We start from the raw sequence: 11,926 nt of genomic DNA, 5'->3' as shown, positions 1-11,926 counted from the left end.
TTAAAAAATGCTTTAATTGTAAATGAATGTGCTATTTTTAAAATAAAGCAAAAGTAATGTTATTTATTTAAAACTCTTTACAAAGGGACTAACAGTGTTAAAATCTCTTCTCCATTTGATATAGAACAGAATTTAAAAAAATATACTTTAATGGGATTAAACAAAAACTTGAAAAAGAAAATGAAAGTACAAATTACTGTACAAAGGGAAAAGCAAAAAAGGATGAATGGAATTAAGTTGCACCAAAATTCATTAATTAGGGTGTTTTTTTTTTTATCACCATTAAATTCCATAGGATAAACCAAATTAAACAGAAGAGAAACCTCAGGCCTCATTTCATTTTTCTCTGAGTAGAGTAAATCACAACAGTAAAAGTTACTTGTACAGTGTATTTACACCAATTCAATGAATATTGTTAACACATTCATCACAAATATGATTATCATTAAATTATAGTTGATTAATACACATTTTCACTTCAATTTATAATATAGTTTAGTGGAAACGTTACATGTGGTTCCAATGGGAACATAGAAGGGATTAGATTCCCGAAAATGACTTCCATTTTCCACTAATTAGTAGACACGAGTTTCTTCGTTACAAAGCAAATGCACCTCCAATTTTCATTCCCTTTCGTCTTCTTTTCCTCTTCAAAGGCCGTCTAAGTTCTGGCTGATCACATAATAATAATAATTTCAATAAACTTCACAAGAACTCAAAGCTGCGAAAATTGAAGGAATATAAATAAAGATAAAAGAAAGATTTTCTCAAATGGGTCTTGTCACTGTAACTCTTCAATGCATGGATTACCTAGCTTGGTAATTCTTTCTTCTTTCTCCATGCTTCTTGTTATTGCTTCAGAAATTGGAACTGAGCATACAAAATCCTATAAATTAAGTTGGAAATGAGAAGGGGATTTTTCAAGTACATTTTGCGTGTATAGTATACAAGTATGTATTTTGCATGTATTTTTGATTGCATACTCATAGTATTTACTTCGTCTTTTCCTGCTCGTTAATTTTTTGCAGGCCGATACTTGCTCTAGGATATCCTCTGTAAGACTGGAAACTCTTCATTACCACAATTGATTTTTCTTTTCTTCTCTCGATATACCAATTTGCACAATACCAACAAATAAGTTAGATGTGCTATTTTAGAAATGTTAACAAATGCTTTTGTGTGGTACTATTTCAGATACGTGTCTATTCGAACGATTGAAACTGGATCGAAGCATGACTTGAGGAAGCTAGTAGCATATTGGATCATCTTTTCTTTTATTCATCTGCTCGAGCAAGTTTTTGAGAAACTGTACTATAAATCGTACTCTATATATTTCCGCAAAACATGTAACTATATATACAAGAATTTACATTTCATATACTGATGTTTCTGATCTACCATTGCAGGGTACCTCTGTGGTCATATATAAGATTAGTTGCTATCTTTTGGTTGGTGATACCTCAGTTTGATGGGGCATTCTACTTTTACCAAAATATTATTCTTCCATGTTTGCAAGTAAAACTACTTGATGTCAACCTATATACTATCACTGAATGGTTTAATGAGCTAAAGAAAGATTCAATTATCAAGAAAGAGAAGTTTCTGTCTGTAGCAGAGAGGTCTTTTGAAGAGAATGAATCTGAACCTCAGGCAAAACTTACTGCAAGCAAAATTAGCAAGGTGATTTACCTTATATACATTGACATTATAAAGAATTCTTAAGAATTTGCGGATTTTGATTGTTGTAGTAGGTAACGTGCCTTGTTTTCCAGGTTACTAATTTCGCTTAGTTGATATGTTATCATTTAGGTGAGTTGATGGCGTAAAAATCTTTTACACTCTTTAAGCGTATAGAAGTTATAAGCTAAGTGCCATTTAGCAAGAAATGTCGGTTCATTATCAAATTAGATAGTCACTTCCTCTAATATTCATGCCAGCTAGTTCTTTGAAAAGTGAGACTACCATTAACTTTCAGTTATAAGAAATTGGACTCTTTCTCTGTATATATATATATATATATATATATATATATATATATATATATATCCATCACCCATGAGCTGAATTAGCAACTTTCAACTTGTGTTTTAGTCAGTATGTAATTATGACGTAGCAGCTACGATTTTCTCTTTAGCAGTCCAAATACAACATTTTTGAATTTGCTTTAGTTAGACCATATATCATTCTCTCTTTGTAAAAGCGAATTTTTCTGTCTGCGTATACTTCCAATCCTGAAAATCCACAAAGTAATTATCGTATGGGCTATACAGCCAGAGTGCAACGGGGATGGCCTGGCTTTGGGAGAGATCGAAGTGATGGAGTGCATAGCAAAAGGTGATGCAGCTGAATTAAACCAGGTTATGTTTCTTAACCCTTTGAATAAGTAATTTCCATGTTTGAAACCAAAAAAAAAAAAAAAAAAAAAAGGAAGAAGATAGCGAGAAAGAGGAAACAGAAGTTCATTTAATTTCTTTGAAGCATGTTTGAAATATCTTTGCCACTGATTAAACATGTCCACTGCAAAATTGCAGGTTGGAAGTATGGTTGAAAATGTAGTTGAGATTGAGAAAAAAGCAGGTTCAGCTATAGAGGTCTATGAAGCAACCATTCGAGCAAGTGCTGAAGTGATCAAACTCCCCGAGACATGTTTTATACAAAAATTCCAGACAAGGTGGAGTTGTGCAATTTGTCAAGTGACAAACTCCTCAGAGCAGAATCTACAAGCCCATCTCCGTGGGAAAAGGCACAGGGCTGAGGCCAAGCTATGGTGTAATTTCTGTAGCTTGAGGTGCTCTGGAGAGATTGACATGATTGCACATCTTAAGGGGAGAAAGCACTTGGCAAAGCTTCAAGAATCTTTTGCTGCTGCTAATACAGGAGCTTCTTAGAGATATTTGGACCAAGCCATATCTATAGACGAATGAGTTATATATATTCACGGACAGTTTACCGACTATAGCTGGTTATTATCATACATTCAAGTTAGTTATCATAGCAGGTTTGCTAGCTTCAGCTATCTGAAAACTATTGAAATGTGCAACAGCCGCTACAAGTCTCAATGGCAAGTTTTGAAAGAGAATCATGTGGCTTGTTGAGAATTTCGAAGTGTTGAGAGTTATTTACAGAAAAGTAATAGGTAAACAGAAAGGCTTTTTTCCTTTTGTTTTTAGATAACAGTGGTAGGGACATGTTGACTATTTCATTAGGTACATGTTACCTCCCACCACTAATTCTGTCCACCAAGGCTTAGGAACAACGAGAAAAAACCGCTTTACATTTTTTGTCTCAAATGGGATTTCACCCATCTCCTACAGCGGGTGTTTTGATTATTTCCCTTTCTAAGGGCATCAAACAGACACACACACACACAAAGGGGGAGGATAGTGAAGAGAGGAGAGGGAAACAGAGTACTTTTAGCCGGAGGAATTGAAAATCTGGTAACGAAAATTAACACAGGGGACATGAGGGGGCTAGTTTGAGAGGGACAATTTCTGAAAAAGGTTTTTTTATTGCATTCTAGAAAGGGTATTCTGAAGTTCATCAATACATTTTTTATTACTTCTGAGAAGTTGGCATTGCTAGAGAGACACCAGAGCCACCTGGCAAATCCTTCCATTGCTGTGTTATAGTCTTGATCTGTGTGTAAAACTGAACTCCAGCCTTGCCTACAATGCACATCCCAAACAATAAAATGAAATTGAGTACCATTTCCCGAGCAGGACGCGGATACAAATAAAGACTAGAATGAATATCTTTGTTCCTTACCATAGAAATTGAGGTCACCAGCGAAAGAAGCCTTAGATCCGGTAAAAGAGAAGAATGGTAGTGGAACTGGAATAGGAACATTGATCCCAACCTTCAAAAGGAAGCACAAGCAAAATAAAAAACAATTTTATCAGCAAGCGGAAACACAAAAACTTGCTTTATTGCATTATGCAACACCTAAAATGGTATGCCAAATGATACATACATGGATTACAGACAGGCAGAAACAGAGTGAAGCACAATTCTCTATCCAGTAATTCATACGTTTTTAAGTGAGGATTTTATCACCATAGTTTTTTTTTTCTTTCCAAATAGGTTACCAAGTTTATGCAGCGAAATATCATACCTGGCCTGCCTCAATCTCTGTTTGGAACTTCCTTGCTGCTACACCAGAAGTAGTAAAGATAGCAGCACCATTACCCCACCTGCAAAAGCAGGATGACATTGGTATAGGACGCAAACACACTTCAACGGAACATGAGTTTGAGGGTGGGAGGGAAAGAAAAAAGAACAGGGTACTGGATTTACTTATTCTTGTTAACAATGTTAATGGCCTCGTCTAAGCTGTTGGCCTGAGAGTAGCAAAAAGACAATTCTAGCTTAGTATATCACTTGATAGGTATTGGTAATGCGACATGGAAGAATAGTTAACAACTAACCTGCATGCAAATAAGAACTGGGCCAAAGATCTCCTCCTGCAAAAAAGGCATATATTCTGTGTGTTAATATGCCATAATCTGAAATTTAAGAGGGAGATTGGAGAATGTAGGACGGCTACCTTGTAACATTCCATATCAGGAGTGACATCAGACAAGATTGTGGGACCAACAAAATTGCCTTTTTCATATCCTGGGACCTATTAGGCATCAGGGTGAAACAGTTAAACTTTACTGACCCAGCTCGTGTCATAATGAAGAACAGAAACTGCTATTGATGAAAGAAAAAAAAGGATAAAGCTATTTTTTTCTTTTCTTGTTTGACAACTAAATTTTTTTTCCTGATAAGTAGTAGAAGTAATTTTTTCCCGTTATATTAGGGCATAAAGGGACTGTACTCGACATTTAGCTAACATGCAGTTTAATGCCAAATCTACCTATCCCATCAACTTTGCCATCATTTTTTGGTGACATAGTATAATGCACCTCCTGGCTCCTCGTTGCTTTACCTTGTGAGTTTAGACAGATTTATAACTCAATCACGTCTTTTGCAAGTAAAGCCAAAAGTAGCGCAAGAATAAGATCAATTTTGCCGAACGAATAAAGGGCACTGAAACAGGATTGGATTTGCCAAACATTACTCTGTTTCATTGGCAAGAAGCTCTGTTACTTCTAAAATTATGATGACTCTGAGAATCGAACTCCAGCAACCATTTGAACTACTAAACTGATTAATTATACCCTGAAATTAAGCGGTTATGACAAATGTCCGATGTGTGTTTCAGATATTCATTTCTCTTACTTTCATCATTTTTAAGTCATTATTTCCTAGAGCCTCTTTATCATTGATCACTCACCCTTTTGCTCGCATCTATATGAAAAAGAACATCTCAATGGAAATTTGGGTGCTGTCAGAAACACAAATAAGAAGACAAACAGGATATAAGCAGATACCACAATATCTCTTCCATCAAGTAATAATCTGGCTCCACTATCAACGCCACTTTGAACCAATCGGCATACTCGTTCTTTAGCCTGTGGTCTCAGAAAAATGAGTAAAAGCAGAAAAAGGTTGATCCAGAATCATAAACGTGGAAATTTGCAAGCAGCTGAAGTCGTTGAGTAACATGTTTGTGCAATCTTAAACCATGCACCCACCTGCTTGCTAATTACTGGACCTAAGTCTGCATCAGGTTCTGTTCCACCACTGACCTTTAGGGCTTTTGCACGTTCCAACAGCTTTTCTTCCCTGCAAGATAAAGTAGTAATACCCTGCCTCAAAGGTCTCAATGGTAACCTAAAACATAAAAGAAAATTAGAGTAATAATAAGCAAGGTGAAATGTATTACCAAGGTTTTGAGTCCCCAACAAAGACCACTGTGCTTAATGCCATGCATCTTTGTCCTGCTGCACCAAAACCAGCTGCCACTAGAGCATTTATCGTGGAATCTATGTTTGCATCAGGCATGACGACGCCATGATTTTTGGCTCCCATATTGGACTAAGGTATTTCAATGATTAGTAGTCATGTCTTTAACCTCAATAAGTGAGGGGGTTGGTAATATTGCACTGACCTGAACACGTTTTCCTTTAGCTGAAGCTCTAGCATATATATGCATACCAGCCTGGGATATACCAAACGGTAAACTTGATGATACAAAATAGATGAGAGATCTATTGACAACCAATTTCATTTGAAAGAAACCAGGATTTCATTCATTGATGTGTTAAACTTTAGCATACACTTAACCATCCACCCGGGCCTTTGTGACGTGTCAAAACCTTATTGATGGCGAATGGGTGAAAGCCAAAAGAGGCAGAGACAAATGGGAGAGACTTGACCACCCAAATATAAAGCACAAAAACTAAGCATGAGACAACTACCAAAATATTAAGCGGAAAAGAAAATGTAAAAATCCATGAAGTGAATCTTTAAAGACAAAATATGGAGCATCTAGGGCGTGTTTGGGATGATGGAAAACATTTTTTTAGAAAATAAGTCATTTCCTGGCACCAAAAACCAAAAAATATTTTCAATTAAAAGGGGGGAGGAGAGCTTGGCGTAACTGGTAAAGTTGTTGTCATGTGACCAGGAGGTCACGGGTTCAAACCGTGAAAACAGCCTCTTGCAGAAATGCAGGGTAAGGGCCGCATACAATAGACCCTTGTGGTCTGGCCCTTCCCCGGACCCCGCGCATAGCGGGAGCTTAGTGCACCGGGCTGCCCTTTATTTTCCATGGGAAAGACAACTTTCGTCGCTCATGTTTTCTGATAGTTCATTTGAAATAGTTTCTGAATTTTAGGGAGTAACAACACCTTTTTGGGTACAGATTCAACTTAAAACACCAAAATTAGAAAACAAAGATAGCTGCAGATCATTACTAGAAAAATGTATGCAGAGACAAGCTATGCTCAACTCAAAAACCAAACCAAAAACAATAAAATAAAATAAAAAAGAAGAAGAAGAAGAAGAAGAAAGAAAACACCCACAAATAATTATAACCAGCTACTGATCCATCACTAGACAACATAACCAAACCAAGCTAAAGAAATTAGAAGATCAAAACCATGCAAATTATAGATTCATTTGGTCTTGGGAACACTGTACTATTTATTATCCTGTATTTAACTACGCATAAGGTACTTAAGAATTGTGGCTTAAATAGTCAAAAAATAATGGTACTCACTTGATTTGAGCCAACAAATGATACGGCTCTGATATCGTCATCATCACATATAGCATTCACAATGTCCTGCAAGACAGAGGGGTATCCTGAATACTCATACATACACCATTAAGACACAACTATATCTCACTACTAATACCAGTAAGCCGTGTTGTTAAAACGGTATGGACGGGATGGAATGTGGCCAAGAAAAATGCCTTCCTTGGAAGCATCAATATAATTTTTATTGTGGGATAAAAGGCAGATTCATTACATAGTTTTACGCAATCTTAGGGTGTTGCTTAAAATATAGGGTAGGGTCAGACAGAAACTATACATGTAGTGGACTAAAACAAGGAAGCAGAAAAAACATATCACTAGCAATTATAGGGAAAGACCTACATGAGTTCCATGAACAATATTTAGAACACCATCAGGCAAACCAGCTTCCATTGCCAACTCTGCCAACATCATGGAAGCCCCTGAAACCAAACGGTGAAACAAAAATAAGTCAAATTCAGAAGAGCATAAGTGATACTATTTTAGATGGGTCTATTATTATATAAAATGACTCCAGCCAATTATTTTGGTTTCTCTTTTTATTTATTTTTAGTGGGGTATGGGAAGGGTATAGGTTCAATATAAGCTCTTTTATTAAGTTGTAAACCCTTCGCTTTACATAACTGGTGATATACATGTACTTCTTCCCCTAAACGTCGTATGCTACAACAACAACTCAGTAAAATCCCACAAGTGGGGTATGGGAAGGGTATAGGTTCAATATAAGCTCTTTTATTAAGTTGTAAACCCTTCGCTTTACATAACTGGTGATATACATGTACTTCTTCCCCTAAATGTCGTATGCTACAACAACAACTCAGTAAAATCCCACAAGTGGAGTATGGGAAGGGTATAGTGTACACACACCTTACCCCTACCCCAAGGGGATAGAGAGGCTATTTCCAGTAGACCCTCGGCTCAAGGAGACGAAAAAGACAATATATCAGTACCATCAACAGAAACCATAGAAATAATAACAGCATCATAAGTACTAGAAAATAGATGAAAAGCAATAACAGTAACACGTAAGGCTCGGTACTATGAAAAGTGGAAGAAAAGTATGGACACAACAATAACCACTAGCAGTCTAGAACACAACCCTATCAGACTAGCCTCTCACCCGGTACGAAGTAGAAAAGAGCTCCACTACCTCCTAACATACAACCCTAATGCTCGAACTCCACACCTTCCTATAAAGGGTCATGTCTTCGGAAATCTGAAGCCTCACCATGTCCTGCCTGGTCATCTCTCCCCAATACTTCTTGGGCCGCCCTCTACCTCTTATCCTACTCGCCAAAGCCAACCGCTCACATCTCCTTACTGGGGCATTCGGGCTTCTCCTCCGCACGTGCCCGAACCATCTGAGCCTTGCTTCCCGCATCTTGTCATCCATCGGAGCCACGCTCACCTTTCTCCCGAATACCTTCATTCTTAATCTTATCCATCCTAGTGCGCCCGCACATCCACCTCAACATCCTCATTTCTGCTACTTTTATCTTCTGGATATGTGAGTTCTTAACCGCCTAACACTCTGCCCCATACAACATGACTGGTCTAACTACCGCTCTATAGAACTTACCTTTGAGCATCAGTGGAACTTTCTTGTCACATAGGACTCCAGATGCTAACCTCCACTTCATCCACCCCACCCCTATATGGTGCGCGACATCCTCGTCGATCTCCCCATCCCCCTGGATAACCGACCCAAGATACTTGAAACTGTTTCTCTTGGGGATGATCTGTGATTTAAGCCTCACGTCCATGCCTGCTTCCCTCGACTTGGCGCTGAACTTGCACTCCAAGTATTATGTCTTAGTCCTGCTCAACTTGAAACCCTTAGACTCAAAGACTTGTCTCCAAACCTACAGCCTCTCGTTAACGCCGCCTCGCGTCTCATCAATCAGAACCATGTTATCAGCGAATAGCATACACCATGGCACCTCCCCTTGAATATGGTGTGTCAGTGCGTCCATCACCAGGGCAAATAAAAATGGGCTAAGTGCAGATCCTTGGTGCAACCCCATAACAACCGAAAAATGCTCTGAGTCGCCTCCCATTGTCCTAACCCGAGTCTTAGCTCCATCATACATGTCCTTAATCGCCCGCCCTAATGTAAGCAACCGGCACGCCTTTCGCCTCCAAGCATCTCCAAAGAACCTCCTTTGGTACCTTGTCATACGCTTTCTCCAGGTCAATAAACACCATGTGCAGAATCTTTCTTCATATCCCTGTACTGTTCCACCAACCTCCTAATAAGGTGAATAACTTCCGTAGTTGAACGATCCGGCATGAACCCGAACTGGTTGTCGGATACAGACACCAAATGTCGTATGCTACAAAATAAGTCAATAATTGATAGATATGAGAACAGGTACCTGGGTCCTTCTCTGAAGGCTTAAGAACGTAGGTGTTACCACAAGTAGCTGCAACAGGAAACATCTGCACCAAATTCAGATATAAATTACATAAAGATACTCATATTTTCTGAAACTTAAGCTTAACCCCCCCCCCCCCCCAAACCCCCCAACACACACAAAAAAAAAAGGAAAAGAAAAGAAAAAAACAAATTCATACCAATCACAAACAAAAGCTTTCTTGATCTCATAGTGTTGTTATGTGAAAATGAGACTGATTCCTCAAGCAAGTTAGAAGTCAAAGAGAAGGCAACCAAGTTCGAACAGAGACTAAACAATAAAGAGATTTGAGAAAGGCACTTGAAATGTATGGAAACTGCGAAAGGAGCAAAAAAAATAAGATAGGCCTACCCATAAGGGAATCATTGCCGGAAAGTTGAACGGACAAATCCCAGCACAAACACCCAGAGGTTCCCTTATGCTATATGTATCAATTCCATTTGATACATTAGACATATACTCGCCCATCTGCAAAGTCGCCATTCCGCATGCATGCTCCACCACCTCTTCATAAAACAGAAAACAGAAATTCAAGTTCACGGTCATCATATAGAAGATGTTTCCCTATGCCTTAGTGAGTGAAGAACCAACCAAGACCACGGAATACATCGCCTTGTGCATCTTTCAATGTCTTTCCTTGTTCAGTAGTCACATTCAAGGCAAGCTTATCCTGGAACAAACATATGATAAATGACGTGAACAGAGATCACAAGCAAAGAACTGCAGAAAGATACCAGAATTGAACAAAAACAAACCATGTTCTTCCTAATAAGCTCTTGGAATTTGAGCATGACCCGTTGCCTTGTGGTTATGGGTGTGTTCCTCCATGACGGGAACGCCTCCTTGGCTGCAGTAACTGCAGATTTGAACTCCTCATTTGTGGTTAAAGGTATCTGAGAAACCACCTCTTGTGTTGCCTATAACCAAAACTCAAGCAATCAAAAACTTCCCCTAACTGGAACCAAGAACATTCTGCACCCAACATATTAGCATTTCATGTAAAATTTGCAACTTTAATGCGATTCACTTACTGGGTTTATAACATCAATGAATTCTGATGATTTTGAATCAACAAAGCTGCCACCAATTAAATTTGGAAATCTCTGATAAACAAGACCAAGAAAGTTTTTAGCTCAAAACACTGCTTCATAAAAAACTTAGATAGACTAAAAGCTGCATCTCTGATTGAAACAAGCTATTGTATAAACAGAAAGTATTAGAACAAAGTATGATTACACTAAGGCTATTTTTCATATCTGAAAGGCAGAACCTTCAACATTAATTAAGCTTAAACTTGCTTCATTTCAGTCCATTTCATATTAATGGGAAAAAATCAAGAGTGGTTGATTAAGAAAAAAAGTAGAATAAACTAAAACAAGGCGTAAAGAGCTACTGACTGCAACTGAGAAGTGATGATTAGAGAGAGCAAAAACCCTTGGAGTCAAAGACCTCACTTTCCTCACTGCAACAAATTCAAGATTTATGGGTTTTTAATATCAATTAACAGACATGATTAATATGGAAAATAATAAAAAGGGTATTCTATAAATTGGGGAAATCTTACTTCTATGGACTGAAAACTGCATCATTGTTCCTCAGACTAACCGTGCTATATATTTGGTCCAAGAAAATGGTGTTTTTAAAGAGCAGAGAAGATAAATGATATTGCAATTTTCTAACTCTTTATCGATTTCAGAAACTATTTTAGAGATTATCCGATAGTTGATGAATGATGATGAAGATCAGAGTCAGTGATAAGGAGTTAGGGAAATATTGCCTCGCTGCATATAAAAATGGAAAATTTTGCCCATTTGGAAGCTATCCAGTTTGGAGATCAGCCACGTCACTTGTCATACTGTGTCGGGTATATTTTGTTTTTTAAAAGTTAAGAACCCCTTTTAAAATATGGAAGAAAAAAACTAAAGGAGAAACAACCAATTATATTGGTGATATTGCATATCGGCCACCTTCGAGTCTTTTTGCTTAACTATTTTCTTGATTGCAGCTCTGTAATTAGCTCTCTAATATATTCGAAAAACCAGTCATGATTGATGAAGTTCAGAATAGATCACAAATTTTCAAGTCATATTGAATATTGATTAAAATAGATAAGTGTTGCAACATTGTTATGGGATAGGAAGACATTCACCCAAAATGAAATGCAAGTTTTATAAGAATGTTGTGGGACTATCAATATTATATGTGAGTAAATGTTAGGTTTATAAGTCGCAAATATCCAAAGATAATCATCGCAATGGAAATGTAGATGTTAAGTGAACATACGGGATAGGCAATATTGGAATGATAACATCTAACGAAAACGTGCTAGTAGCATACATATGGGGGGATTTGGTCAATTTAGACC

General features: G+C 37.7%; 2 protein-coding genes across 2 annotated transcripts; one reads left to right on the top strand and one right to left on the bottom strand.

Moving 5' to 3' along the window:
* The first annotated feature begins 643 nt into the window (after positions 1–643).
* Positions 644–3,098, top strand: LOC107773175 (uncharacterized). The gene is made up of 6 exons (XM_075248553.1): positions 644–818; positions 1,029–1,055; positions 1,195–1,308; positions 1,407–1,680; positions 2,271–2,357; positions 2,532–3,098. The coding sequence occupies exons 1-6, from the start codon at positions 772–774 to the stop codon at positions 2,886–2,888; spliced, it is 906 nt and encodes a 301-aa protein (XP_075104654.1). The 5' UTR covers positions 644–771; the 3' UTR covers positions 2,889–3,098.
* A 390-nt stretch (positions 3,099–3,488) lies between these two features.
* LOC107799297 (methylmalonate-semialdehyde dehydrogenase [acylating], mitochondrial) lies at positions 3,489–11,431 on the bottom strand. The gene is made up of 19 exons (XM_075248552.1): positions 11,126–11,431; positions 10,959–11,023; positions 10,593–10,664; positions 10,317–10,478; positions 10,153–10,231; positions 9,913–10,067; positions 9,523–9,586; positions 7,490–7,569; positions 7,109–7,174; positions 5,996–6,046; positions 5,771–5,922; positions 5,580–5,670; positions 5,376–5,456; positions 4,544–4,621; positions 4,425–4,460; positions 4,294–4,337; positions 4,112–4,190; positions 3,766–3,856; positions 3,489–3,665 (listed from the first exon to the last, which is right to left on the bottom strand). The coding sequence occupies exons 1-19, from the start codon at positions 11,148–11,150 to the stop codon at positions 3,556–3,558; spliced, it is 1,581 nt and encodes a 526-aa protein (XP_075104653.1). The 5' UTR covers positions 11,151–11,431; the 3' UTR covers positions 3,489–3,555.
* Positions 11,432–11,926: the final 495 nt, after the last annotated feature.

Source organism: Nicotiana tabacum, unplaced genomic scaffold (genome assembly GCF_000715075.1).
Source record: "Nicotiana tabacum cultivar K326 unplaced genomic scaffold, ASM71507v2 Un00001, whole genome shotgun sequence".
Lineage (NCBI taxonomy): Eukaryota > Viridiplantae > Streptophyta > Magnoliopsida > Solanales > Solanaceae > Nicotiana > Nicotiana tabacum.
This window is presented reverse-complemented; position numbering and strand designations above follow the sequence as displayed.